Source organism: Mucor mucedo (assembly GCF_025094135.1).
Source record: "Mucor mucedo strain NRRL 3635 chromosome Unknown EV154scaffold_5, whole genome shotgun sequence".
Taxonomy (NCBI): Eukaryota; Fungi; Mucoromycota; class Mucoromycetes; order Mucorales; family Mucoraceae; genus Mucor; species Mucor mucedo.
In genome coordinates this window covers 436154-462659 of record NW_026252289.1, presented here as the reverse complement: position 1 = coordinate 462659, position 26506 = coordinate 436154, and the positions used below count along the sequence as shown (strand labels likewise).

Sequence of the window (26506 nt, the reverse complement as noted above, 5' to 3'; positions counted from 1 at the left end):
TTCCACCAAATGAATCGACTCAATTCGTCATCTTTCCGTATGCAACATGACGCTGTTAATGGAAGTCGATTCGGATATGAACAGCATCACCCGCATCAAACGCATCACCAGCAGCAACAGCAACAGCACCAGCACCAGCAACAGCAGCAAGAATTACCCGGCACGCGTTCGGTCCATTCATCTCCACCACCACCAGCACTGCCATCAGGCCAGGAAATCGTGAATTTGACTAGACCTGCAACTTATGGCGAGACTTATTATAATTACAATACCAATGATCATCATCATTTAACCATGGATAAATCATTTTGGTGAAAAAATAAATAAAAATTTAGAACTTTTTAATATAAATCATGTGAGGGGCGCGGGTCTTTCAAATATTTTTATATTATTTTATTTCTTCTGATATGTTTGCTTTACGTACCCTTCTAAGATACCCCATGAGTCACCAAAAACGGGATTTCTCTGCAGCATGTTGCATCATTGGCGATGAGATTCTCAATGGCAAAACCAGAGATTCCAATGCCTACTTTCTTGGTAAAGCATGCCACCATTGTCCTCTTTTTTTTGTATTACTAATCTACTTGTACAGCAAAATACTTGTTTGACCTGGGCATTGATTTGAAACGTGTAGAAACCATTCCAGATGAATATGACTCGATTGCAGAGACCATTCAACGTCTTTCTTCACAACATGATCTTGTATTTACCAGTGGAGGTATTGGCCCTACCCATGATGATATTACCTATGCAGCACTGGCCAAGGCCTTCCATTTACCTCTGAAACTAGACGAAGAAACCTGTGTACGCATGGAAAAACGCTCCAAGGAGAAATTTGTGGACTGGACCTTGACAGATGCTCGTAAACGTATGGCCATTTTCCCTGAACCTTCACAGAAACTGCGTACGGGCGAAGACCTTTGGGTACCTGTGGTGGTGGTGAATGAAAATGTCCATGTCTTACCTGGTATCCCTCGATTATTTGAACAGTTATTACAGTCTTTAAAACCCCATTTTCAAACAATGGTAGGCAAGCAATCGCCTTATCATCGTGTGCAAATTGCCACCAAGATGACAGAAGGGGATATTGCCTCGTTTTTATCCGACTTGCAAGACGAGTACACAGAGAAACAAATCAAGATTGGCAGTTACCCTAATTGGGGAGAAAAAGACGGTGCCCGTGTCGTGGTGAGTGTGGTTGGAAAAGATCAAGATCTGGTAGATGTGGTTGGCTCAAAGATTCTTGATGGAATTTCAGGCTGGTTTACAAAGGGGAAAAAAATTATAGATCCTGCCATTTGATTGGCTCTCTTTTGTAAATGATTTTCAATTTTGACATGTAACGCCAAAAAAAAAAAATCTTTTTTTTTATGTGTATATCTACTCCTAAATAAATAAATGTCTTTTACTAATCTACGCAACTTTTCTACAAAAATGGCTTTTACATACAAGGAAGCAGTGGAGAAACTCAACTCATTACAAAGCAATGCTGCTCTTCTCGAGAAACTTCGTCAAGCAGGTCCTCGTATGAACGAAAAGAGTCTACCTGAAATGAGAGACTACTTTAAAAGAATAGGTTATGAGCCCAAAGACTTTGATAAGCTCAACCTGATCCATGTCACTGGTACAAAAGGAAAGGGTTCAACCAGTGCACTCACCCAAGCCACTTTACACCATTACGATACTTCCATCAAGACAGGTTTATTCACTTCTCCTCATCTCGTGGCTGTCCGAGAACGTATTCGTATCAACGGTGTTCCCATCAGTGAAGAACTCTATGCAAAATATACTCAGGATGTGTGGGAACGTTTAGAAGCCACCAAGGAAGAAGCTGTTAGAGCCATGAACCTTTCCGAGCAAGACACCAAGGAAATCCTTAGAAACACAAGAGAGCATCCCGATAAGCCTATCTATTTCAGATTCTTGACTTTGGTCGCACTACACGCATTCATTCAAGAAAAGGTATTTTATATATATATATATAGTTAAATCTCATAACTCATACTCAAGTTGGTAGGTCGACTGTGCGATTTTGGAAGTGGGCGTGGGTGGAGAATACGATTCAACAAATATCATTGAAAGACCCGTGGTATGTGGTATCACTGCGTTGGGATTAGATCATGTGACTGTCTTGGGCAACACCATTGATCAAATTGCATGGCACAAGTCGGGTATCATTAAGCCTAATGTTCCCGTGGTTGCGTTTGAACAAGTTCCTGCAGCCATGGAAGTGGTAGAGAAGAGAGCTCAGGAAAAGAATGCGCCTTTGACTGTTTTGCATGCGCGTGATGTATCCAAGTTAGATGGTGTTGAAATCGGTTTGGCTGGATTACATCAAAAATACAATGCCTTGACCGCCATCGAATTAGTCAAAATCTGGTTAAAGAAAATGCGTGGTGTGGATTTTACTGAAGATGTGCCTGAATCTTTCAAGAAGGGCTTAAAATTAGTGACTTGGCCTGGACGAGGACAGGAATTAAATGTACGGGAAACCAAATACAGTGCATTGTGTGACAATTTGACTTGGTTCTTAGATGGTGCCCATACTGTTGAAAGTCTGTCTACCTGTGCCGATTGGTTTAAAAACGTCCAAAAGAAAGTAACTAGTAATGATGAGGTGTTGCGTGTGTTGGTGTTTAACTGTACGCACGGTCGTGATGCAGCTCGGTTACTGGAAATTATCTCGGGCATTCAATCGGACATCAAGTTTGATCATGTTATTTTCTCTACCAATATCACTTTTAAACAAGGTTATACGGCAGATAATACCAACAAAACCGTGACATTAGAAGAAGTGACGTTGGTACAGCAGGAATTAGCTTCTAGCTGGAAACAACAAGTGCCTCATTTCGATACCGACAACATTCATACCGTTCCTACCATTGAGGATGCTGTGGATTTTGCAGTGGAGCTTGCCAAATCAAACAGTAAACAAGTGCAGGTCTTGACCACAGGTAGTTTGATTATGGTAGGCAATACATTGACTGTATTGGGCATACAACCTCAATAAAAATGTGACATCATCCATTTTTATTTTTATTTTTCTGATAAAATGAAAAAAAAAAAAAAATTAAATAAATTGTATACCTTTTCTTTCCCTCTTTTATTATAAAATGACTGGCATGGCACTTGAATTTACACTCGAAATGGTGAATAATGAAAGAACGCTCCGTTCACTTTAAGAGTTATTGACTTACTTTTTTCTGTATTGTAGATGGCTCTGCCGAGAGATCAAGCCAAGGATGTGCTTCGAGGTAAAAATAAAGTGCCATGGCACTAAAAGAAAATGGAACTCATCTTTTCTTCAATGTAGGACTTTTACATGCCATCTTTTTTCACCGGCTGCTGATTAATGTGGTGCCTCGTGAGCTTCGAGTACTCGAGACAAGTGTTGTAAAGTAATAAAAGAGAAAAGTAGGGCATGAAATCCGTAGTTAAATAATTTAAGCGTAGTCAATCACCGACAGTGAAGAGGTACAAAATTTAATTGAAGAAAAAGTCTCAGACTTTATGCATAATACAAGTCCAACACAAGTCAAGCAAGGAAAGGTACGAGAGAAAAGGTTGAAAAGAGAGAGAAAGAGAGAGGGCTTATGATTAAAAGGCAAAAGTAGGTGGCGCTGTTCTTTTATGAGAAACGCTTGAAAAAGAATTGGTTCCAGTTCTCCAAGACGGAAGAATTTGTGTGCTGGGAACAATGGGTGATCACACTCAACCTGGCACCACCTCCAACATCCGACCAAGGTAATTTGCTTTTTTACTTTTAGGAAAGAAAAGAAGAAGAAAAAAACTTGTCTAAAGCCTTCTTTTCAATATGTAGAAAAGACGAGATCCATCAAATCCGCCGAGAATCAGTTCAGACAGTGTTTGATGAAGATTTTAGAAATCGTGAATGAATCCAAGGAACATATTCCGTCCATCACAACCACAGATGGTAACCCCTTTCCTTATCAGGTACGCTTTTTTTTTCATGTGTACACAAACAAACAAATATTGATAATCCTGCTTAGATTGCAATACAATCTCAGACAGAGAGTTGGAATTCCATCATGAAAAGAATGATTGTCACAGATGCTCCATCCATTGCCACGAATAGTAATAACAATACAGCTATACCCACTAGCAGTCATCCCCCACATAATAATAGTAGTAGACCCAACAGTATAAAATCGGAAAGAAGAATGTCTTAAAACCTGTATATGACTAATTTTTTTTTTTTTTTTTTTATTTCTAAATGTGTGTAATAAAAAAAAAGAATGGTTTCGACTTTTTATAAATTTAAAAAACAACCTCTCAAGAAAGATTCAAACAAGATTAATATAGAATAATTAACAGCAAGTAACTTATTTGGCAATTTCAACACCACCAGTAGCACCCAAAACACGCTTGATATCACCATAGATGGCGCTGTTAAAAAAAAAAGAAAACGGAAATGTTAGTGATTGTACTGACATACAAGATAATATAAAACTTACAATTGACCAGCGGTAAGAGTGGCAACCATGACAACACGAGGACCGAGACCCAAGAAGAGACCCTTAACACCGAGTTGACCGGCCATGGAGATGAGACGAGAAGAGAGAGACTCACCAGCAACACCCTTTTGCTTGTTAATCTTGGACAGCAAGGTATCAGCGGGTTGAGAGACGATGGCAGCAACGGTACCGGCAACAATACCAGAACCGAGGTTGACAGCGGTCATTGTGGAGGGAGCAATTTGGTCCTTGGGCAAACCAATGGAGTTGACGAAAGCCTCACTAAAGAAAGAAAAAAGAATAATGAATATACATACAACACACAAATAACACAAATTAACTTACGAGACACGTTCGAAGACAACGAACTTGGCCATGGTGTAAGGAACTTGCTTCAACAAGATGGGACCGAAACCAGAGTAGAAACCCTTGACGACACCTTCTTCCTTCAAGATTCTGGAGAAACCACCGAGGAGACCAGTGGCGAAAGTGGGTTGAGAGACAAGACGAATACGAGTAGCTTCCAAAGGACAGAGAGCAACATCAGCGAAGAATTCGGCAACGGCAGAAGAACCGAGGTAGATGGCAGTACGGTTCTCGGAGGCCTTTTCGGCACCAATGAAATCAATGGCAGTCTTCTTGAAAAGCTCATAACCACCGAACTTGAAGGCACCTTGCAAGAAGTAACCAGCGGCAGTGGGACCGAGACCGGTCAACAAAGCACCAGCACCTTCAGCCTTGATGACTTGACGGAAACCAGCAACCATACCCTACAATTAATTTTAATAAGTCATCTCCCTATTACTCCTTCCATCTTTTTTTTTTATCTATTCTAACCTTGTTGTAAATCTCGGGAGATAATTGGATTCTGGTCTTGACGACATCAACGGGAGTCTATAATTATCGTTAGTATTTAATTCATCTTTTGATTACTCTAATAGTTCTATTTTTTTTTTTTTTTTTTTACCCTAAATCACAGAAAGGTTTATTAGCAAATAAGCACAAAAATACAAATATTAGTAGACTTACATAGCACCGTGAGTGACACCACAACAGATGGCACCAGCAAGGGCGAAACGGGCATAGAGAGCAGCACCAGTAGGGGCAGCAACATCACCGGCGGGAGAAGGAACAATGAAGTTCTTCTTTAAGGATTCTTGAGAGGGGAACATTCTTAAAAAAAAAGTGTAAAGAGTGGGGTTAAAAAAGAAAAAAAATTTAAACAACAGGGTCACCCAGTAATGAAATATAAAAAAGTCGCTGTTCCAAAAGAGTTTTTAGGCCCGGGCTTTACTCAATCCAAAGTCACGGTTTTAACCTTTTGCATCTCCCATGCATATCTTTTTTTTTTTTTCTAGATAACGTTTTCTTTCCATGATATCATCATTTTGATTTAAAATAAGAAAAGGATTCTCGGTAAAATAGATGTGCCCTTTTCTATAAATTTTTTTATTTTTTTTATTTTTTACCCCTTGATTCCTTTACTATTTTCAATACGTGACACAAGAAAGACATCAATCACATGATAGCTATGCGCACTCTGTTTATTGTAAAGAAAGAGAGGCATCATGTACATGTAAAATAAATTTAATTGGCTGTGTACCTGTATGCAAAACCTGGAAATCTTTTTTTTTTTTTTTCAAATATATTCTAATCGTATCCAGACAATCCGTGTCATTTAGAATACTTAATTTTCAAACAATCTTCCCCTCCCAGCTTCATTCTTAATTCGTAACCACTAAAAAAAAAAAAAAACGCTCGTGCTTTTTTATCTGTGACAATCGTAGCAAATGTGTAACACACATTTCCCCTCACGTATTCATCCGTCTTGTCAGTCCGTAAAAACCATGTGTTCCATCCTTTGATAACAAACTGCGGGTAAATCTATGCCTTGGATGGCCTCTTTTTCTTTTCACCTTTCATAAACTATCCATTCACCCCTCAGCACGGAATTTCTCAGTCGGGATATCTAGACTAGTTAAAAAGATCGAATTACAAATTACTTAAACTGTTTTCATCATGATCCATACATCCATAAGCTATCAATCTTTTTTACGTTTGCCTGGTCAGGTAATTGAGTGGAAACGGGTAAAAAGAAAAGACAAGAGAGATACTTGATGATGCAGTAGTGAAGGATGCAGCTTTTTATTGACATCAGCGCCTTTCTTGAGTCATTAAAAAACATGGGCGCTGTATTCAACACATATTTTATCAGTAATACTGCCCAAACAACTCTAGATATATTAAGGACAAACTACAAGCTCTGTAGCTAAAGTATATCACGTATACAAATGTAAAAAAATTCAACTTAAACAACATATCATTTATCATGGCACATATGCCAGATAGGCACAGTGACCTTTTTTTTATGAGTTCCAAAAAAAAAAAAAAAGTATTGCATAAATCAAAGATTTTACAATTGGGCTTTTTCTCCTCACTTCTTTTTCTTTTTGAGTGATTTGAGTGATTGGAAAAAAAAAAAAGACAATTGGTAAATGCATTCAAACTTTCTAACTTGACGGTCCTGTCCCCCCCCCCCACCCTTTTTTATGTACATGCTGGATTCAGACGATACTTGTCCTCAACTTTCACACTACAATACAAGTTGACACGAAAAAAAAAAAAAAAAAAAAGTAGGTCGACTAATAATTACACGGTAGCCTTTATTATTACCGGTGTCTCAAGGATCGTTATTATGTCTGACTTGCTAATTCTGACAATGTCACTCAGCATGGAGGACCTGTTTTAACCATAAGGAAACGACATTTAGAAATTTCTCTGCGTGTTTTCTCTCAAAGTTCTGACAAAAGTATCATACAAAAAGAAGGCAAATCAATTATAGTTTTAGGAAATCTCTCTAGTAGACTAAACAGTTCAGTCCCATAACTGATATCTTTGTTGCTGAAAGTAAAGCGCGTTGTTTATGCTGCGCAAAAATGGGACAACAATTAACCGGTCACGTGTTTATCACGTGACTTGTTTAAAAATTATTAGCTTAACTAAAAGTGCAAAATAAAATTGACATCTAACAGTCGCTTTGTCGGAGTGGTTAACGAGATAGCCTGCTAAGCTATTGCTCTTTGAGCGCGCAGGTTCGAATCCTGCAGGCGACGCATTTTTTGATGATTTTTCATAAATGCGGTGTATGTAGTCCATCGTTTTTAAATTTTTTGTTGAATAAAAATACATTGTCTCCTGGAGTGTCTGTATGTATTTTATACTAATTTTTATCAACTTCTCATCGTTTAGCTTACGTTAAGATCCAGTAGCTGGTTTTTCAATCGACCACATTTTCTTTTGAAAAAGCTAGAAGATAAGCATTACAGTCCCTTTATGATAGCTAGTAGGTATCCGCTGTTCCTTCCTAATTTTTAACAGCGACTCAGCACCATTTGTTAATACTTCACCGTGGTTTAAAAAACTTTACGCAGTCAATTGGGTGACACTCTGTTTTGCATGGAGAACAAAAACCAAAAGTGATGCTGTTAGAGCTTGGATACCACTTTAAATTTGGACAGAAAAATTAAAAAACGTCTCTGGTAGTCTATGAGAAGAAAATATGGATAATTTTATGAAGAACAAAACAGTTGTACGGAGAACATTAAACGCATTATTGGACATTGAAGTAATAACCTAGCGATAATAAACAATAAACGTACCTTTGATTTTAGCCCTTTTATACTAAGTATATAAATACTAATCAGAGGGATCAACAATTATTAACTCATCAAATGACAAGAGTGATATTTATGCACGGGATATATTAACATTTTATAGAAGTCCATGCCTATCCGATTGTATTGCTTTACACAGAATACATTTTTGCTCGCCACAGGATTTTACCTTGTGAATAGACTTTAAGGGCATGATGACAACGAGCAGGGTAATGCGTAATTCATGCTTAACCTTTAATTTTATTATCATATCTACGATATTTTCAACATAATCATTAGATTTCAAAATCTGTTGAATATGCTATAATCATCGTAAAAGTAGCAGCGGGAATTTGTGAAAAATCAAACGCTTTCTAGTATATTTATAAAGTATTATCAACAAAAGCTTTTTGTTTTATCTGAATGTAATTGATACACGAGCTTAATGGCACGTTTCAGATTAAAGCTAAGATAAAGTAGATTTAAAAGTCGTGTGACAGATAAAACCCGATAAAAAATGTTTGGTTAATTGTAATCCAATCATAAGCAGAGAGAAAGCTTTTCTGCTCGCTTGAGACAGTTTGTGATATAGCCCTGGTCTTGTAGCAGTGACTAAAGAGCTATAGTGACTGATTACACTAACTTAAACGATTTTTTGGCTCATCATCAAAAAGATGAATGATAAGAATCACAAGCGAGCGCATATGCTTAAGATATGATAGGTCATACTCATTCGGTAGGAATGTTGTAGCTGTAATCACAAAAAGATTAATTAAATAACAATTCTCTTATTCTTTTATTCTTCTTTCTATACGACTCTTATTTCATTTAAAAATTTCCGTAGTGTGTTATTCACAACAACCCTATTTTTACGTTAATAACACTACAATAGACACAACAATTGATCATGTAAATATGTATAATGCTTTCTTTTTCAACTGCAGCCAGAAAGATATTTATAGAGGTTAAGTGGAGGTACCAATTGACCTTCTTGTCAAAAAAAGGAACAAAAAAAAAAAGAATCGACAGGTTGAATGCTGACTGCACTGTACTACCATCGGTAACCCAAAACTTCAAAACGTAAAAGCCCATTTTCAAAAGATGATACGCGCATAACACATTTTTATGCCACTGTGCTCATCAAAAAAGAGGAATTTAAGTTTGCCAACCCATTTTAAGTTTAGCCTGCATTTGTGACTTTGAATGAAAATGTTGTCTGGACAGTCCCCCTTTGCAGTGTCATCACCTTCAACACTTCTTTTTTTTACTGGATCCGTAGCTTTCATTCAAATCAGCAATGGACGATAACGAACCTATTAACAGCAACCTATCGTTCTCATTGCACGGAAAACGATCGAGAAGTCTGGATAATGACGAAGAGAATCAACCGGTGCCGCAAATACCTGACGGTGTTAAAAAGCGCGCAATTCAACAGCAACATAACATTTCAGCTATCAAGCAATACGATTTCATTAAACAGTTGCTGGCAAAAGTGCCTGACGGAAAACCTGAGTACATGCTCGCTCGACAATGGTACCAAAATTGGGAAAGGTACTGCATTGATTTATCGCCCGTTTCACCGAGTAAAATAGACAATTCAAGTTTATTACGCGAAGATGGCAGTGTTAGACTCGACCTAGCCTACGATAAAGATTTTATAGTACTACCGGAGAAGGCTTGGCTATATCTAATTCGATGGTACTTGCAACTATGCGTCTACTCATGCTGAATTGAACTAACCCCCTCTTTTATATAGGTACGGCTTATTAGATCCATCTTATACATTATCAAGGAAAAGTAATAAGAAAAAGGCACCGCCTATAACCAGACCACCTATAAAAATTATTCCACCTTCTAAATCAAAACCAGCATCATCGCCACTAACAGTGAGGCATCCTACTTACTATTTTACTGTCTATCAGGCATACGAATCTACGAGGACAAAGTACACATTTACAATACCACCAAAGGCCACTGTTTCTAGATTTCAGAGTGCTCTCCTGAATGCCCTGGATTTACCTTCAGGAACATCCGTTGAATTATGGCTCCTCAATAATAGATTATTTAAGAATAACGCCTCTTTCTCCATATCCTACGAATTATTGAACGATCCAGAATCAGCAGAGTACGTTGATTTCTACAAAATTGATATTGACTCCACAGTTTCCACTTATTTACCAATGTCATCCTCATCATCGATTGGAAGCGAAAAAAGCGACCACCATTATTACCATTTGGCTGTGGACTTTATCAACAAGAAGAAAAATAATATGAATGGAAATACTACCACACCAAGCAGGGGATTGTGTGGTTTACAAAATTTGGGCAACACCTGCTATATGAACTCTGCACTTCAATGCTTGAGTAACACACCACAATTAACAAAATGGTTCCTGAATCGGGATTACAAGAAGGATATTAATGTATCTAATCCACTGGGTTTAAATGGCGATCTGGCAGAATCATTTGCTTCTGTTATGAGCAGACTTTGGCAACCGCATTCGACTTCCAAGCCAAGTATCTCACCTAAAGAATTCAAGGTATATATATATATAAAAGAAGGGAAACCAGAGTTGTGTTTAATTATGATTATAGACTACGTTTGAGGGATTTAACTCTCATTTTAGTGGATACTTACAACACGATTCCCAAGAATTTCTTAGTTTTTTATTGGATGGATTACACGAGGATTTAAACAGAATTTTAAAGAAACCTTATATTGAAATACCCGACTTTGATGACCTTTTAGCCGACAAAGAGATTGCGACCTGCTTTTGGAATTATCACAAAGCAAGAAATGATTCGGTGATCGTGGATTTATTTCAGGGACAGTTTAAGAGCAGATTAACTTGTGACGAATGTAAAAAGGTAAAGTTATGGTAAAGCCAATAAGGCCATTTAAAAATATTTTTATTCTTGGTACTTTCTTTATTTACCATACCTTAATTATTAAAAAAAACTTTTTTTTATTTTTATTGAATAGGTTTCTGTCACTTTCGATCCATTTATGTACTTAACATTACCACTACCCGAGGATACACAATGTAAAATTGATGTGGTCTATGTTCCTTATCAACCATCTCAAAGACAGCTCAAGATGACAATCCACTTGAACAATGATGCCAAGATCAGTCAATTAAAGCAAGAAATTGAGACCAACATCACATCATCATCACTCTCTATTTCAAATAATCACAGTGTAAGTCAGCCCGATATTCAAATTACCATATACTGATAAAATACCATTTTTAGTTGTTAGTAGTAGAGATGCATCAAGGCAAGATATTTAAGGTATTTAACGATACAGAGGAAGTATATAATATAAAGCCTACCGATGTAATCTATGTATACCAATTGCCATGTCCTTCAACCGCTAAATTGAACGAAGACTGGATTATATTCCCTGTTTACTGTGCAACTACTATTGATCCAAAACAACAGACAATTTCGACAAATCAGTTTGGATTTCCTATTATACTAGCTATCGAGACTAAGGAATCGACTGACTTGGATAATTTATATAGTACTATTGCTCATCATATCGAAAGGTATTGTATCGTTAAATTGTTTGAAGAAGATACGTCAGACACAGCCAAAGCAGTAGAAAACGACACGGCTAAAGTAGTTGAAAAAGACACAACCAAAGAATTATTCCCCCTCTTTCAACAACCAATTCATACGACTGCAGCTGTTACGCCTGCTGGTGGTAGACCTATGGTGGCTATGTCGAATTTATTTAATATTCGGTTGTTCGACAGACCCACACCTCCCATCAACAAGTCACGCCTTAATATCCCAACCGGAAGCTCCATCCGCTGGAGTGATCAGACAACAATCAAGCAAGGCCAAGGTATATTAATTGAATGGAGCGTATCCAAGGCACAACAGATATTTGGAAGTTATTCTTCAAAGTCATCCAAATCAATCTACGACCATGATCACCATTCGGAAATCAACACAGAGGCATGGAGGGAATACGAAGAGGTTACTAAAAGCAGTACCAAAAGAAAAACAAGGATGTCAACACGATCTTCAAGCCAATCTTCACTAACCTCTTCAACCCTTGAGGATTGTTTAGATGAGTTTACGGGTGATGAAAAGTTGAGTAGCGATGACTTATGGTATTGCCCAAGATGCAAAAAACATCAAAGAGCATCTAAAAAATTCGATATTTGGAAGTTGCCAGAAATATTAGTGGTTCACTTGAAACGATTTAGCCAGGAGAGAACATACGGGAATAAAATTGATTCTTTCATTGATTTTCCGATCGAAGAGTTAGATATGACAGACCGCGTTCTTTCTAGCACAGGTGAAGACAGTTTAATATATGATTTATATGCGATTGATAACCATTATGGCGGCATGGGTGGTGGGCATTGTAAGTCACGTAATTCTATAATAGGATATGTACTAATTATGTTAAAATAGATACTGCATATGCTCAGAATGCGGAAACAAAAACTTGGTATAACTTTGATGATTCTCATATATCAGAAATATCGGCAGAAGATATCAAGGTAAGAAAGTAAAAAAAAGTTAAAACTGAGATACAACCATCTTACCGGGTAATGGTTTTTTGTTGTTATACAAATAGACAAATGCGGCATATTTATTATTTTACAAACGAAGAAGATAGGCTTCATCATCTTTTATATAAGTTTGGACACATTTGCCGTGCTTTTATTATATCCAGATAAATATGCTTAAGTTAAATAAAATAATGAAAATAGCAGTGTACTTCAAATGGTTATTTTCGTCACTAGCACTTAATGCGAGATTAGAAATGTTTAATAAAAGATCAGGCTGAGAAGCTGTGGCTGAGGTGAAATAATCTGTAACCGATGTCACTTTATCACGGGCCTCAATTTTAAAGTTAAATTCGGTCTTGTAGGTAAATGTATGTGTGATGATGATGATGCTTGCTTGGTTAGTGGGTATTATGTCTGAAGACAGCATCCAATTGTATTTTTCAGAGCTTAGTGACACTGCATCTTCTTGGTTGAAGAGATATATACTTTGATCTGGTGTAATGAGTTCTATGCTATGTATAAGTTCGTTCTTTTCTGAAGCGTATTTCCAAACAATGGCTTCCATTGTGCCTGCTGTCCAGGATGTGTTTGTGTTAGGATCTATCAGCTGAAATGTGAAGCTATGGGCCTTGACAGACATGACTATGACAAGTGTTAAAAATAATGTGATTATAAGTTTCATTTAGTGGAAAGAATAAAGAAAAGAAGAAGAAAAAAGTTTTAAAACTTAACTTTTAAGCCTGTCAAAGTGTTATTTTAGAACAAAGAAAAATATTGCTAAAACGGAGTTTATGTTTAAAAAAAAAAAGGTCAAAACCGCAGAGAACTCCTGTTTTTTTTAGTTCTCCCTCTTTTTGCTCACACATGTTAATTATTTGGAAGGGAGAATAATACACTTTTTTTTTTATCTATCTTTATTTAAAAAAAAAACCGAACCATTACGAGAGACAGAAAAAACTTTTTTTTTTTTTACAGCAAAATTATGTCTATTGATTTATTTAAGCCATCATGCAAGCTAGTGAGTTAAATAAGTCTACGACACCACGTCGAAGAAGAAGACGACCAAGAAACAGAAGAAAGCAAAAGCAACGTGACGAAGAACCTTTAAAGCAAAGTGAAGAATTGCAAGTGACGCAGAAGCAAAACTTGAACTTGACTGATTTATCAAGGTAAAACGACAAAGCTTTTTTTTTTCGGTCATGTCATTAAACTCTTTTCGTATAGTGAGGCTCATGCTTTAGAAAAACAGCTTAATGAACTTCAAACACAATTAAAAATTAATTATTCCAGCATCCCAAGCAAAGAGCAAGGACGTATCGCAAGTGCCATTGCTGCTGAACAAATATTGGCTACGGAGGAAGAGATTGTCTATGTTAGAAACAGGTAAAATTTTTTTGGGAAATATAGTTTAAGACGGATGTACTGAAAACATGATATAGTCTCAAGAGAACATATCGTCAAATATTCTCTGTGGATCTCATGTATGCTACAGCACATCATATCGAAGATAAAATATGGAGATATATTTTTTACGCAGGCATTGAGGAAGTACGTAGTAAATTACGTAAAATGTCATCATCTGAGACTGCCAGCAACGATAACAAGACATTGCAGAAAGAATTATATAACAGAATTGATTCTGCATTCAAGTTTTATCGTGATCTAAACATCCATGTAAAGACAACATACCATATCGACACAAAAGTACTAGGCATTGATTTGTTTAAACAACACAGTTCTGAAGAAAAAGTGGGTGTATTACTTCAGTTCAATTATATTTGTATGGGTGATTTGGCACGTTATCATGCTCAGCAAGCCATGGCTGCTAAAAGTACCAAGAAGACTTCGGAGTACTGGTCATTGGCCAAGTCATGTTATTTAAAGGCAATCGATGTATATAGAAAAAATGGTAAGCCTTACTCACAATTGGCCCTCGTGTCTATGTCAAACGGCAATGCAATGGATGTAGTATGGTACTACTGTATGAGGTAAAGTAGAATATTTTAAGGTATTAACAAACACCTAATATGTTATATATCACACATAGTTTGGCAGTCAAACACCCTTCTAGTGTAGGCAGAGACAACCTTAAATCATTTTATTCCAAGATTAGATTCAATTCTAAGCAAAAGGAAAGTGATAATAATGTCTCAACAATGACCTCTCAATTTGTGGAATCTTTCCTTCATATGCATCGAACAGTCATGTTTAATCAAAAGGATAGCGATGAATTTGCAGCCATGATAAGCGTATCTGGTCAGCTGGGCACAACGCTGTTTTCGCTTATTCAATCGGAAGAAGGGGAAGAGGATGTAAATATATCCAAATCAACTAGTTCTATGTTACACATTATTCGAACCACTCTTACACGTACGATCACTATTCTGATGATTTCAATCTGGATTGCCGGTGAAAGATTAAAAGATAAGGCCAATTACAATATCCGACCTGTTATACTATCGTCCCAGATCCACATGTTTATTTTTGTATTCAACCTGCTGACTGGTGTCTATCGCTCATCCCGTCAAGTGTTGGAACAAGTCAGAGAGTCGCTGGAGCCTGAAAAGTACGACAAATTAGAAGCAATGGTGGATGAAACATTATTGCCTGGTCTGAGTATTTGGGCAAGTTACCTGAATACGAACATGAACACGGTTGCTCAATATTGTATGACTGCTGCAAATGATTCTAGAAATAGAGAGCCTGAAAAGAAAACCTTGGTCAAGGTAATTTATGAATGAAAAAAATGTTATAGATATATATATATACTCACATATTTTCTAGTCGATTCAATCTTTATTGTCGTTGCTAATTAGTCATCCTTCATTCCCTGATCCTGTGCTTAATGTGCTTCCACCAACATATCCTTTATCCGAAGATTTATTACTCTTAGGTATTATTCCATTGGCATCATTTCATAAAAAGATAGATTTCTTCAAGGAGAATGCGTATGAGGTAGATGATGAACACACGTTTGAGGCTCGCAAACAAGTACGATGGGGACGTATTCGTGACATGATTAAAAGTATTGCCGATTCCAATTCATTTGATTTTATTCAATACAACCAAGCAGAGCAGAAGTATATTGTTATTGACGAAAATGCCAAACGTCAACAACAAGGAAGATTTATGAAAGCTTTGGCTACACAGCGTTTGATGGAACAAGTATCTTCTTTAGAAAAGAACGTGAATAGAATGTCGTTAGGTAAAAAACAAGAAGCAACCCCAACTACAAAACGAGAAGTATATACGTGTGTGGTGGATGTTACAGCCTTCCTAGATGGCTTGAATAAGGTGAAGCGATGGGCCACCCAAACCCTAAATGTTGATCGCAGATCTCAAGGAAGCATATTAGAAGTCGTTGTTCCTTTAGAAGTCATTGATTCTTTGGATGACCATAAAAAGGGTACTTCTCATATGAATATGCAAGCTCGTGAATCTATTCGTTTTCTGGATCAAAAACTGTTGGAGAATGGCAATAAAACTGATATGCCAACTAGTTCGTTCCTTCGTACGCAAAAGGTCAGCGAAAAATTAAGTGATTGGGATGAGGCAAAGGCTTTTTGGATTGGCGAAGAAAGTAGATCGAATGCGGTCGACCATCTTTTGTCTGAAGATGAGGAAGATGAGGAAGATGAGGAAGATGAGGAAAAAGAGGCAGCAGAAGAAGAAATTGTATCTGATGCAGAATCTGATGATAGCTCCGACGGTGATTTATTCCATTCTAGAAGAAGAGGGGGTGGTAGTGACTCTGAGGAATCCGATGTGGAAAGTGCGAGTAGCGACGATGAAGAGAGCGAAGAAGAAAACGAAGCTGGCGAGGAATATGATTACACTGAAAATTTCGAGGAAGAAGATCAAGATGAAATACCATATACGTTCGACGATGTACCCAAAGGATATCGCCCAATTTTAAGCTGTTTACTGTATTATCATAGTAAGCAACAGGCGAGAGAAGACAATCAACCAGAGCGCCTTGTTCTGGTAACTAACGACGAAGATTTGGCGTGGTGGGCTGAGTTGTTCGGAGATCCTAAGACTGGAAAGCGTATGCTGATCAAAACTGTAAATGAATGGGACCAAATGGTCGGTAAGCTTGATTTTGAAAAGGTGTATGATTACTCCTGGAAACAACGCTAATTAAATAAACACGAACACTTAAAAATGAAATGCAATTTTTTTTTTTTAAATTATAAAATGTTTTTATTGTTTCGTTGAATTAAAACAATAGTTGTTGAAGCATTGTTATGATTTATTGCTTCTTGGCAGCCTTGATAGCGGAACCGACGGCGAAACGACGCTATTAAGAAGAAACGTATAAGCGTTAGTAAGTGATCTTTTTACTATTCAATCCTCTAACTACTCCATCTCTTAGGAAATTAAAAAATAAAACTTACTTGGTTCTTCAACTTGGAGACCTTGAAACGATCGAAATCAGACAAAGAGGCACGAACCTTACGTTGTTCGAGCTTCTTAGCCCAAGCAGACTTCTCCCAAGAGGCAACAATTTGAGCCTTCTCCAAAGCCTTCTTGAGGGCAGTTTGACCAACGTTACGGGGAAGATCCTTGATGACGAGAGGAGTCAAGACCATACGACGGTAAGAGAAAGCTTGACGGACGACACCGGTGGTAGGACCATCGATAAGAGCCTAATAATAAAAGTTGAGTGTGAATACAATGGTTTCTAAGGGGCAATTGACGTTGAGTGTGACTTACGCGGTTGTGATCAATAATGTCAACGATGGTGGCTAACTTGCCGGAATCGGGACCGTAGTTGATGAGGACAACACGGCCAACTTCAACTTGACGCTTGAAAGTACCTTGCTAATTAAAGAAGAAGAAAAATAAGCATGTTAATTTCATTCTAACATACACCACACACACACACACTCATTTCAGTAAGAAAAAGTCAGAAAATGCGTATCCGTAAATTCTGTCTTAAATCCATCCTTTATCTGTATTTTTTTTCTTCTCTCCCCATCCCCTATCTATTCATCTCTATTCACTTATTATATGATACGTACAACCATTGTTATGGATTATATAGTCAGAGAAAGAGCTTGGAATATTTCAAGTCAATCTACACATTTACAGCCCAAAAAAAAAAAAACTAGAAAAAGGGTGTTCGGTCCGAGTAATAATAGGTTCGGACCGGCACTGATTTACTGTCAGTTTACCAATGAAAAAATAAAATCAACATTGAGTCTCAACCGCCAAATCGAGAGACGTTTATTAAATAAAAAAGTTAAAATAACTTGTGTAATGGAACTGAGAGAAGAACTATGCTGATGTCTTTTTTGATAATGAAAAAAAATAAAATAAAAAGGCTCGACCCCAATTTCTTTAGTTCGTGCACAATAATGAAATATTTATTTAGTCTCATTTTGACTGTAAATAAACATGGGATCTGCAAAATACGGTTTTTTACCTTTTACTTTTATTTTCCCCTTAAACCATGTATGTTAAAATGATGATCTTTTTTAGCTATTTTTAATTAGGAAAGATCCAGATAAAAAAGGAGGTTAGTCTTACAAGAAAGAGACCGGGCTTATTATGATAATTAATATTTGTTATACAGCCTCTCTCTGTTTTAATTATTATTAATGAGGCCTTTTTTTGTGTATGTATATAAAAGAAGGAGAAAAAAGACCCGGTATCCAGACATACAACATTTTTTATCTAGCCAGGTTCTAGTTTTAGTGTCTCTCATGCCAGCTTTTTTTTTTTTTTTTTTTAAGCGGCGGGGGATGAGGGGAACCTTGCCTCACCCAGTATATATACTCCGTTCGATGCCGGGAGACAAAGATAAGGTACTGCAGAATTGAACACAAACATCACTTTATATTCTGCTGTAACATATGATTTGTAGCACGTCATGTCATTTACTACTGTGCTTCCTATTCACCACAAATGACCGAAGCGTATTATGTTGAGCTGAAACCTAATGCCTGGCATTTAAATAGCGATCTCATTTTTTTTGTCTGTGATATGTTTTTGAATTGTTTACAATAACATTTACAAAAGTAGAGGAGAAAAGAAGCAGTGAAATTAAAAAAAATGTAAACATCAAGCATGCAAATGAACAATAAAATGTCTGATGCTGGTAAAAAAATCTATAATTATCTGGCAATACGAGCGTAGGTCATTTATCAGATAATTACCGTCATTTGTACTCCGATAATTCTAGACCTATATATAAAACCTTCATTTTTCTTATTTTTTCTTTTTTTTATCTTTCTTTTTCTGTATCTATTTTTTCTATTCTTTTCAAGAGATATGAAGTATCTCACTTTTACTTTTATCACTTTAATAAGCTGTGCTATTGCTTTACCCATCACAACTTCAACAGAACCAATAACCGCTGTGGAAGAAAAAGAGATATTAGTCCAGCATGACATTTTAGATGAAGTGTTTCCAGTTCAAGTCGATACATTAGCTCAACTTATTGCAACCCATCTCCAGTTCGACCATCTTGATGCAGTGATTAGTCGTACAGATAAGGAGATCGCAACTGAGTTCCAGCACCATATTCAAATTAACGTCGAAGCTAATGAGTTTGATGATGAACTCGTGTCGCACAACGCTAACCAGCATACAATTCAACAGCAATCACCCACATTAGATATGATGGACTTGGAAATTCTTAAATCTCAGATATTTGCTGCTATACAAGCCCATACCGAAGGAAACTTACCTCTCACATGGGACAAGTTGGCTGATAAACTTAGCCGCCAAGCCATAGAATCGTATCTTCGTACGTCATTACTCGAAACATGTGGTGGACAACATGAAGTCGAAGACGTTATATTATCTTCTTGTTTAAACGAGAATGCAATTCAACTTGCCACAAATTTGGATTCCTATTTAACAAGTAGCCTAGAATATGTCTTTGAGGCTCTTGATCAACATGCACTACCCGATTTGCTTCAACATACCGCTCAAGACTTAAAGGGTATCCTCAAGTATTTCAACTCTGCATTCCTTCAAAACGGAAATAGAAAATTCATACTCGAAGTCGTACCTTGGAATAGTGATCCAACTGATATTCATAACTTTAAATCCAGATTGTTGGAAATGGCTGTTCACCCTTCTTTAGTAGACAATGAAGATGTTCATTCAATCGCTTTCTTTGTTGAATATGCTGCCATGGCAAGATTATAAGTCATAAGTAACAACCACATCCATAATATATATATATAAACTGTATAAATCCCCTCAACCTCATTCTAAAAAAAAAAAAATATCATACCCCATTCATTATTCTATTTCTGTTTCTTTTACAAAACAACCCACCTTTGTTTTTATTATTTAAAATAGATTTTTGTAAATAAAAATAATAATTACTTCAGAATAACGCATAAATAGTCCCCGGACCAAAACATAATAAACACGACCCTTTGCGATCCACTTATTGTTCCACGTGTGCACATGTACGTTTCTTTTTTATTTTTATATTTTACAGCAGACGTGTTACAACATACGATGCTTTTGGGTTAAGGAGGAGTTCCGTTATAAAAAAAAAGGAGGTCGGGTACAGAGGAGTCCTAAAAAATGCTTACTATACAAATGTTCAGAATGAACAATGCAAATTTCACCATCGTTATTTATAAATAACGATGTGTCAGCTGAAGGATACGTTGATAAGCCAAATGAAACTATTTCGCTCCGATTAAGCGTGTATAATGCCTGTTCTATCTGCTTGCCGTGTAGGCGCTAGTGGTACTCAGTGTTATATATAACTATGAGTTTATTTTTACACTTTTTGTATCACTTTTTTCCCTTTTTAAGTAGCCGCAAGTTGTGGCAATCACGCATCTTGCTGCACTAGTTAAGAAGGATATCTAATCATGAAATCATTGCGGAAAAAAAAAAAATAAGGGTTATACTTTCTAAATTTCTCGTTTGATTTTAACCACATTTAGAAGAGCCAGGGCTGACGTTTCTTTAGCCTGTGCCAAGATGTACTAAAGTATAGGTCCATATTGTTTTAAAGATGATGATATCTGTGTTACCACGCACCACAACAGGCGGTGAACCTTGTTTCCGAGAGCATCATTTATACAGCTGAGTGAAAAGGGCTTTAAATTTAGAATTTTTTTTTGGGCTTAAAATTTCGACGCGTATCATTTAAATTGATCTAAGACATGACTTTAATCAAAATATTCCCCAAAATAACTCTCAAAGAAAAATTTAATAACATCAAATATGGTAAGCATAGTTGCCCTTGATGAAAAACAGGTTAAATTATCCTTTTTTCAGATTCAGGACCACGAAGTGAACAAGGAAACAGGTTTGAAACAAGTCTCAATCTCAAGTTAAAAATAAGGCTTAGTATGGGTGTAACAAAAACATTACCAAAAGTAAAACAAGACGGTCATTAAAATAAATAAACCATTATAAACATTTTTTTTTTTTTTTTTTCATTTTCATTAAAATATATCAGGGGAGCAAGCGGCGAACCACCCACTCCCCCTAAACAAAAATTATGGCCTCGAGACATCCGAAGATGTTCGCAGCAAAGCTAATCGTCGCTGTGCAATGACAATCGGCCTCACTGTACATCTGGGATTCTTGATACCAGATGCACGACCCAGGTAAGTATGAGTTGCAATCAATTGCGAAAACGTCGCCTTTTTATACTTTTTTCAAATTCAAATTTCAGTTCAACCTGTGACCACTCTTCCGTGAAATTTATTATTAAACAGTCTCTTTTTACCAACTCAGAAGGAATGTGAGGGGTCACGTAAGTTTGTTTTAAGACTAGCGCATAAGCCACAAAGTACGAAGGAACATGTGAGAATAATATCAGTGCCTTGAATTTAAAAATTCGTCCATGCATACTATACATATACATTAAAAATATCATGACCAGAATTATACGTACCTTTCAAAATTTGAGCATTTAACTTAGAGCTTCGTGCTTTCATACTCGAAAAACTCCATTGGCACATAGAAATTCATTTATTTAATGCTGATTTTGACAGAATACTTGTGTATAACTCATGGCAAACATTAGCCACTACTATTACAGGCAATTATAATTTATTGGTTTTAAATACATGTATAGTATTTGGCATGATTTTTTCTAAAACAACGGCTGATTTATTCAAGAGCATCAACATGTTTAAAGTCATACGAAAGCAAGTAAAAAAATGAAAACAAAGATAAAGTATTTAAGAGGTAAAGAAACAAACAAAAAAGCTTTTTATTATAAATCCTTTTTTAAAAAGTTGTGTATTGATTAACATTAAACAAGTAATCAACAGATTTAGTTCATGGATTGAACCAAGTTGTTGATGAATTGCTCACGGTTACCAGTATCACCACCTTCAATGTAGTGAAGGAACTTACGAGATCTCCACATGTTGTTAGGGTTGGAGAGCTTGAAGGGCCAGAGGAAGTTGGAGGCTTGCTTGAAGTGAGGACCAACGGTGGCAATCTCGTGGATAAGATCTTCGACACAGATGATGTCGTACTTACCGAGAGACTTCTCGATGACAGAGTTCTCAGTGATGGGAATTCTTTGCTTGTTGACCTTAGCATAACCACGCTTGTAGATCAAACCACGGATGGTCTTCATGTTGGGGAAACCGTAGGTGACATAAGGTTGGATCAATTGGAGCATCTCGGAGGTAGCCTTGTTAAGACGAACGAAGACACCGTTGTTGATTTGCAAAAGACGGAGCAATTGGAGAACCTTACGGGGCTTGGGGGCAATGTTGTTGATACCACGGATACGGACAACGAAGACGAGCTTCTCTTGAGCGGGAACATAGTAGTTACCTTCAGCCTTGGCTTGACGACGGAGACGGATCTCGTTGAGGGCAGCAGCCTTGTACTCAGCATCGTACTTGGCAGCACGCTTGAAGAGATCACGACGCTTGTTGAGCTTGGCCTGTATTTTGAGATAATGTTAGTTTGATGTTTTTTTATGAGAAAAAAAAAACGACAATAGTAAAAGAAAAAAAAGAGAATCAGCCCCGAAAGATGGTTAACATGAGACATCATCGAGTGCAATCTAGTCCATTGGGTTGTACCCCAATTATCATCATACTTCTTTTTTTCTTTGCTTTTTTGTCGTTTTTTTTCTTGTTGGAGAAAAATACTTGCCTTGCGGAGCTCGGCCTTCTTGGCAACAAGAGCTTCGGCAGCCTTGGCACAAGACTTGTTCTTCTTCAAGAGGGTCTCGGGGACGAGGACGTCGTTGGCAGTAGGAACGTTGCTACGAAAAGAAGCGAATTAATAATTTGGGTCAAAAAAAAAATATAAGCCACCGAAAATATGTTATTGAAACAAAAGAAGTATGTAAAACGTCAATAATTCGATGATACAAGTATTCCTTTCTTTCTACAACAAGACTTTCAAGCAGCTGTCGTTATTGAATCGGTGGTGTGAATACTTACTAAGCAACCATGTTGATACTGTCTGAACTGATAGGAAAAGAGAAGGAACTCTAAGATAAAAATTTTGTTCAATCATAAGAAAAGTTTTTTTTTCTGATTTTTGGGGCTTCCGGTCCGGACTGCTAAAATAGTCACAATATTTAAAAAATTTATGTTCCACCGGAAAGAGAATTTTTAAAAAGCATATTTATTGTTTGTACAACTCCGCACCGAAAATATTCGACACTTTTCACAAAAATTTGAGTTCCTTTAGTCATGCATTTTTTTAAAACCAAAAACTTGTTAATAAAAGGTATCTCAAATTCTACCAAACTTGACAAAATAGCAATATATATATATATTTTGTAAAAAGAAACTTTTTTATTTACGTTAATAAGTGGTATTTGAGCCACGAGCTTTTTTTACTGCCCGGCATCTATCGGGCATACTTTCTACAAGCTTATGACACACTTCATCCCCCAACAACTTCCATTCCTGATGAAGTGCAACCTCCAATTCATTAAGATTTTGAAGCTGGGCTCTTCTTTTAGCAATCCTTTGTCCCAGGAGGCGCCAAAGGTTCTCAATCGGATTCAAATCGGGACTTTGAGCGGGCCATCGCTCAAAGCCTGCAATCCCAGCCTTCTCTTTCCACCACCTCGTATATCCTCCTGTATGGCATGGGGCACCGTCTTCTTGGAAAATAAAGTCATGACCATATTTCTCTGTCAATTGTTCAAGCCAAGGGAGAAAGTTTTGACTTAAACAATTGACATATTTTTCTTGATCGACAGACCCTTTTAGTGTCACCAAAGGGCCCAAACCGCCTGCCCAAAAACATCCCCATACCATCACTGATCCCTTACCAAATTTAAATGTTGGTAAAACAAATCTATCCATATACCTTTCACCCTTCTTTCTAATAACTCTCACACCACCGTCGTTGTGCCTGAGTGCGAATCGCGACTCATCGGACCAGATTACCTTCTTCCAGTCATCTAATGTCCAATTCATCTTGTCGTCGACCCATTCTCTTCGCGTTTTTTTATGTCTAAGACTCAAAAACGGTTTTTTGGAAGGTCTGCAAGAATAAAAACCGTTTTTGCGAAGTGCATTCCTCAATGTCGTCAGGCTGATTGGATCGGTAGCCTTCGCAAGATTTTGCATATGAACACTTAAAGGTTCAAAGGAGTCCCTTCGAACTAAAAGCGTCAGGTGATGCTCAGCTCTTGCTGTCAGCTTTGCTGGTCTTCCTGGACGAGGTTGGACAGTCGTGATCCCTTCAGTTCGATACTTTTTTATAATCGTAACAACGGTTGTTCTAGGAACGCCCAATTCTTTGCTGATTTGGGTACCTGTCCATTTGGCATGCTCTGCCAAACCGCAAATGACTCCACGATCGAAATCTGAAAGTTCCTTGCTTTTTCTAGAGACTTTGTTAGTAATGTCAGTAAGTGGCATGATAAATTGTGTAATAAAATATGAAAGAATCGTTGAACGAAGAAAGAGTAGGTTTATTTATTTTTTTGGCTCAAAACGGAAGTGTCGAATATTTTATGTGCGGAGTTGTATAAAGTGATAAGATAATATAGAGTGTAATTCATAAATAGGTAAATATATAGAAAGAAAGGATAGGAGATATGTAAATTAAAGTCGATCTAAACCAGCACCATGTTATTATTCATTGCAGGCAATAAATCCATAACATTAACAGGCTTCTGACAATCAGTTGAGTTAGTAGTTGAATATACACCAAGTGTTTCATCTGTGCTACTTCTAGGAAAACTGGTACTGTCGTCGAAAAACACTGATGAATTTCTCTGGCTATGGTGATGGAAGTTTCTCTTTTTCAATTGGTATGGATTAGATGGCAATGATTTACTATATTTTAAATTCATAGTGTTGGTATTGATGTTGGTATTGTGTGGTTTTTTGTATAGTTTCGGAAACGCCTTTTTAAAGATACGATTTAAAAAAAAGCTTGATTTTTTGATTTTTTTGTTGGTTGCAGATTCTGCTTCAATAAGGGTAGATGAGGAGAAATATGTGTTGGCTGAGGTGTAAGTTGGCGATCTACGATGACGACGAGTTTGAGTTGCCAAATCCATTTCCTTTGTCGAATGGTGAAAGCTCAACTCCTGTTCAATTGCACGCATTGTAACCTATGAAAATTCCAGTAAGTAGACAGTTAATGCATATAATTATTTGTATATATTTTACCTGGATATTGTCCAATATCGTTTCTGATTTCAACTCAGTGGCTGGTTTATTTTCTACTACAACTAGTCCCTGCTCAGCATCTCTCTGTATAATAATAGGAGTCAGTTTTTAATTAAAAAATTATGAAGAAATAGGAGGTACTGTACATCATAGACGCTATCTCGTTCTTCATCTGCATCTTCAGAATAATCAATTGTTGACACAAATGATTCTGTGTCACCGTCTTCCGCTTCTATAGTAAGTGAGGGCAGGTTAATAAACAGGTGAGGTCATTATTCATCAAGTATAAAAAACTTACGATCTTTCTTGCAAATTAAATAGTCCACTTGATCTCTTAACGTAGAGATAATATCGTCTTTCTCATACAACTTTCTTTGATATCGTGACTCCATCGCTCTCAATTCGTTTTCGTGTTGTAATTCAATTAGCTGCAATTGTTCTACTCCGAAAAAAAAGGGATGTCAACAATAAACAATAGAGTATGGAACTGTAAACAAACCTAAATAGTAAATACGAGCGTTTGATTCAGCATCAAAGGCCCTGTTTCTCCATTTTACAATCACTTCCTTTAAGGCGGCTATCTCAGACTATTTAAATATAAATTAGAATCATGTGTGGCTGCTGCGTAATACACACTCTCCTTTTTCATTACCTCCTTTGTCAATAAAAAGTTATTATTATTCAACACGTTATCAGCAGCAGCATTCATTGAATTATCTTCTTGTTCTTTTTCATCATTCCAACTGATTACCGAGGTATTTGACGGAAGTAAGGCCATTACTGCTGCGACAATTGATGCAGCTTCCTTGTCATTCTGCTGTTCGAAATAAGCTTGCAAACTATCTTCGATATTCATTTTTGCTGATAATACAGTTGTTGCTTTTTTATGTTAAAACAAACCCAAAAGTGGACGACGAAAAGAAAAAGGTAAGAGAAATAAGCAAATGTAATCTGTGCTGAGTGTGTGAATACGTTTTTTTTTCTATTGTATAGTCTTTTTGCTTCAGATTTTCGTAGAGGTTTGAGGATGTTTAAGATCGGAACTGCATTATTTGATGTTAGTAATTAAAATATTATAACGAGAGTTACTTTACGAATTAAAAATTTCTTTGCGGATGGTATCAATAAGAATTAAATAAAAAGGCAAAAAGAAAAACTAAGGTCAAAGGGTGATCCCTTTTATAATGTGAAAGGCGGAGCGAGAATCCCGAAAGCATGTTGAATTTTGAATACCAGTCACTTTGGGA

At 36.8% G+C, this 26506-nt stretch overlaps 11 protein-coding genes and 1 non-coding gene across 12 annotated transcripts; 7 read left to right on the top strand and 5 right to left on the bottom strand.

The window, feature by feature from the left end:
- The first annotated feature begins 312 nt into the window (after positions 1-312).
- On the top strand, positions 313-1416 carry EV154DRAFT_492492 (MoaB/Mog domain-containing protein). Its single transcript, XM_051599684.1, has 2 exons — positions 313-537; positions 593-1416. Exons 1-2 carry the CDS (start codon positions 408-410, stop codon positions 1300-1302), a joined length of 840 nt encoding a protein of 279 aa, XP_051462917.1. The 5' UTR covers positions 313-407; the 3' UTR covers positions 1303-1416.
- On the top strand, positions 1347-3114 carry EV154DRAFT_492491 (Mur ligase). The gene is made up of 2 exons (XM_051599683.1): positions 1347-1962; positions 2018-3114. The coding sequence occupies exons 1-2, from the start codon at positions 1399-1401 to the stop codon at positions 3008-3010; spliced, it is 1557 nt and encodes a 518-aa protein (XP_051462916.1). The 5' UTR covers positions 1347-1398; the 3' UTR covers positions 3011-3114.
- Positions 3062-4267, top strand: EV154DRAFT_492489 (uncharacterized protein). The gene is made up of 7 exons (XM_051599682.1): positions 3062-3149; positions 3215-3254; positions 3314-3393; positions 3454-3549; positions 3615-3744; positions 3821-3954; positions 4011-4267. The coding sequence occupies exons 1-7, from the start codon at positions 3114-3116 to the stop codon at positions 4188-4190; spliced, it is 696 nt and encodes a 231-aa protein (XP_051462915.1). The 5' UTR covers positions 3062-3113; the 3' UTR covers positions 4191-4267.
- EV154DRAFT_492483 (mitochondrial carrier domain-containing protein) lies at positions 4183-5723 on the bottom strand. The gene is made up of 5 exons (XM_051599681.1): positions 5505-5723; positions 5313-5370; positions 4821-5245; positions 4476-4757; positions 4183-4407 (listed from the first exon to the last, which is right to left on the bottom strand). The coding sequence occupies exons 1-5, from the start codon at positions 5645-5647 to the stop codon at positions 4344-4346; spliced, it is 972 nt and encodes a 323-aa protein (XP_051462914.1). The 5' UTR covers positions 5648-5723; the 3' UTR covers positions 4183-4343.
- A 1262-nt stretch (positions 5724-6985) lies between these two features.
- Positions 6986-9220, bottom strand: EV154DRAFT_547491 (uncharacterized protein; the record flags this gene model as incomplete). Its single annotated transcript, XM_051604758.1, has 8 exons — positions 6986-7275; positions 7506-7679; positions 7730-7781; positions 7903-7966; positions 8135-8156; positions 8319-8401; positions 8772-8879; positions 9184-9220. The coding sequence occupies 8 exons, from the start codon at positions 9218-9220 to the stop codon at positions 7198-7200; spliced, it is 618 nt and encodes a 205-aa protein (XP_051462913.1). The 3' UTR covers positions 6986-7197.
- EV154DRAFT_t10 lies at positions 7507-7588 on the top strand. Its single transcript has one exon. It is a non-coding gene; the product is annotated as a tRNA-Ser (tRNA).
- A 205-nt stretch (positions 9221-9425) lies between the features above and the next one.
- On the top strand, positions 9426-12764 carry EV154DRAFT_558490 (uncharacterized protein; the record flags this gene model as incomplete). The annotated part of the gene is made up of 7 exons (XM_051605490.1): positions 9426-9826; positions 9885-10668; positions 10724-10996; positions 11112-11327; positions 11381-12506; positions 12557-12645; positions 12723-12764. The coding sequence occupies 7 exons, from the start codon at positions 9426-9428 to the stop codon at positions 12762-12764; spliced, it is 2931 nt and encodes a 976-aa protein (XP_051462912.1).
- A 745-nt stretch (positions 12765-13509) lies between these two features.
- Positions 13510-16827, top strand: EV154DRAFT_492480 (uncharacterized protein). Its single transcript, XM_051599680.1, has 5 exons — positions 13510-13826; positions 13882-14040; positions 14097-14645; positions 14705-15383; positions 15442-16827. The coding sequence occupies exons 1-5, from the start codon at positions 13666-13668 to the stop codon at positions 16795-16797; spliced, it is 2904 nt and encodes a 967-aa protein (XP_051462911.1). The 5' UTR covers positions 13510-13665; the 3' UTR covers positions 16798-16827.
- Positions 16828-16832: 5 nt separating this feature from the next.
- Positions 16833-17726, bottom strand: EV154DRAFT_492478 (ribosomal protein L14-domain-containing protein). Its single transcript, XM_051599679.1, has 4 exons — positions 17682-17726; positions 17374-17481; positions 17055-17306; positions 16833-16957 (listed from the first exon to the last, which is right to left on the bottom strand). Exons 1-4 carry the CDS (start codon positions 17685-17687, stop codon positions 16910-16912), a joined length of 414 nt encoding a protein of 137 aa, XP_051462910.1. The 5' UTR covers positions 17688-17726; the 3' UTR covers positions 16833-16909.
- A 1181-nt stretch (positions 17727-18907) lies between these two features.
- On the top strand, positions 18908-20045 carry EV154DRAFT_492476 (uncharacterized protein). Its single transcript, XM_051599678.1, has one exon. It carries the CDS (start codon positions 18934-18936, stop codon positions 19816-19818), a length of 885 nt encoding a protein of 294 aa, XP_051462909.1. The 5' UTR covers positions 18908-18933; the 3' UTR covers positions 19819-20045.
- A 1782-nt stretch (positions 20046-21827) lies between these two features.
- Positions 21828-23101, bottom strand: EV154DRAFT_456272 (ribosomal protein L30, ferredoxin-like fold domain-containing protein). Its single transcript, XM_051597373.1, has 3 exons — positions 23061-23101; positions 22768-22879; positions 21828-22552 (listed from the first exon to the last, which is right to left on the bottom strand). Exons 1-3 carry the CDS (start codon positions 23069-23071, stop codon positions 21926-21928), a joined length of 750 nt encoding a protein of 249 aa, XP_051462908.1. The 5' UTR covers positions 23072-23101; the 3' UTR covers positions 21828-21925.
- Positions 23102-24532: 1431 nt separating this feature from the next.
- EV154DRAFT_492473 (uncharacterized protein) lies at positions 24533-26492 on the bottom strand. Its single transcript, XM_051599677.1, has 6 exons — positions 25912-26492; positions 25759-25846; positions 25558-25698; positions 25406-25491; positions 25260-25343; positions 24533-25201 (listed from the first exon to the last, which is right to left on the bottom strand). Exons 1-6 carry the CDS (start codon positions 26113-26115, stop codon positions 24698-24700), a joined length of 1107 nt encoding a protein of 368 aa, XP_051462907.1. The 5' UTR covers positions 26116-26492; the 3' UTR covers positions 24533-24697.
- Between the last annotated feature and the right edge of the window lie 14 nt (positions 26493-26506).

What these genes read in the sequence shown, in the direction of transcription:
- EV154DRAFT_492492 (XM_051599684.1), top strand. Translation starts at nt 408, where the DNA reads ATGTTTGCTTTACGTACCCTTCTAAGATACCCCATGAGTCACCAAAAA. An exon ending in TTCCAATGCCTACTTTCTTG is followed by an intron (nt 538 to 592) that starts GTAAAGCATGCC and finishes CTACTTGTACAG; the next exon opens with CAAAATACTTGTTTGACCTG.
- EV154DRAFT_492491 (XM_051599683.1), top strand. Translation starts at nt 1,399, where the DNA reads ATGTCTTTTACTAATCTACGCAACTTTTCTACAAAAATGGCTTTTACA. An exon ending in ACGCATTCATTCAAGAAAAG is followed by an intron (nt 1,963 to 2,017) that starts GTATTTTATATA and finishes TCAAGTTGGTAG; the next exon opens with GTCGACTGTGCGATTTTGGA.
- EV154DRAFT_492489 (XM_051599682.1), top strand. Translation starts at nt 3,114, where the DNA reads ATGACTGGCATGGCACTTGAATTTACACTCGAAATG. An exon ending in AGCCAAGGATGTGCTTCGAG is followed by an intron (nt 3,255 to 3,313) that starts GTAAAAATAAAG and finishes TCTTCAATGTAG; the next exon opens with GACTTTTACATGCCATCTTT. An exon ending in ACCTCCAACATCCGACCAAG is followed by an intron (nt 3,745 to 3,820) that starts GTAATTTGCTTT and finishes TTCAATATGTAG; the next exon opens with AAAAGACGAGATCCATCAAA.
- EV154DRAFT_492483 (XM_051599681.1), bottom strand. Translation starts at nt 5,647, where the DNA reads ATGTTCCCCTCTCAAGAATCCTTAAAGAAGAACTTCATTGTTCCTTCT. An exon ending in GGTGTCACTCACGGTGCTAT is followed by an intron (nt 5,371 to 5,504) that starts GTAAGTCTACTA and finishes ACGATAATTATA; the next exon opens with GACTCCCGTTGATGTCGTCA. An exon ending in GTTGTCTTCGAACGTGTCTC is followed by an intron (nt 4,758 to 4,820) that starts GTAAGTTAATTT and finishes TTCTTTCTTTAG; the next exon opens with TGAGGCTTTCGTCAACTCCA.
- EV154DRAFT_492480 (XM_051599680.1), top strand. Translation starts at nt 13,666, where the DNA reads ATGCAAGCTAGTGAGTTAAATAAGTCTACGACACCACGTCGAAGAAGA. An exon ending in AACTTGACTGATTTATCAAG is followed by an intron (nt 13,827 to 13,881) that starts GTAAAACGACAA and finishes CTTTTCGTATAG; the next exon opens with TGAGGCTCATGCTTTAGAAA. An exon ending in GTATGGTACTACTGTATGAG is followed by an intron (nt 14,646 to 14,704) that starts GTAAAGTAGAAT and finishes TATCACACATAG; the next exon opens with TTTGGCAGTCAAACACCCTT.
- EV154DRAFT_492478 (XM_051599679.1), bottom strand. An exon ending in ACATTATTGATCACAACCGC is followed by an intron (nt 17,307 to 17,373) that starts GTAAGTCACACT and finishes TTTTATTATTAG; the next exon opens with GCTCTTATCGATGGTCCTAC. An exon ending in TCTCCAAGTTGAAGAACCAA is followed by an intron (nt 16,958 to 17,054) that starts GTAAGTTTTATT and finishes TCTTCTTAATAG; the next exon opens with CGTCGTTTCGCCGTCGGTTC.
- EV154DRAFT_492476 (XM_051599678.1), top strand. Translation starts at nt 18,934, where the DNA reads ATGAAGTATCTCACTTTTACTTTTATCACTTTAATAAGCTGTGCTATT.
- EV154DRAFT_456272 (XM_051597373.1), bottom strand. An exon ending in AGAAGGCCGAGCTCCGCAAG is followed by an intron (nt 22,553 to 22,767) that starts GCAAGTATTTTT and finishes CTCAAAATACAG; the next exon opens with GCCAAGCTCAACAAGCGTCG.
- EV154DRAFT_492473 (XM_051599677.1), bottom strand. Translation starts at nt 26,115, where the DNA reads ATGAATATCGAAGATAGTTTGCAAGCTTATTTCGAACAGCAGAATGAC. An exon ending in TTTAATTTGCAAGAAAGATC is followed by an intron (nt 25,492 to 25,557) that starts GTAAGTTTTTTA and finishes CACTTACTATAG; the next exon opens with AAGCGGAAGACGGTGACACA. An exon ending in AACGAGATAGCGTCTATGAT is followed by an intron (nt 25,344 to 25,405) that starts GTACAGTACCTC and finishes ATTATTATACAG; the next exon opens with AGAGATGCTGAGCAGGGACT.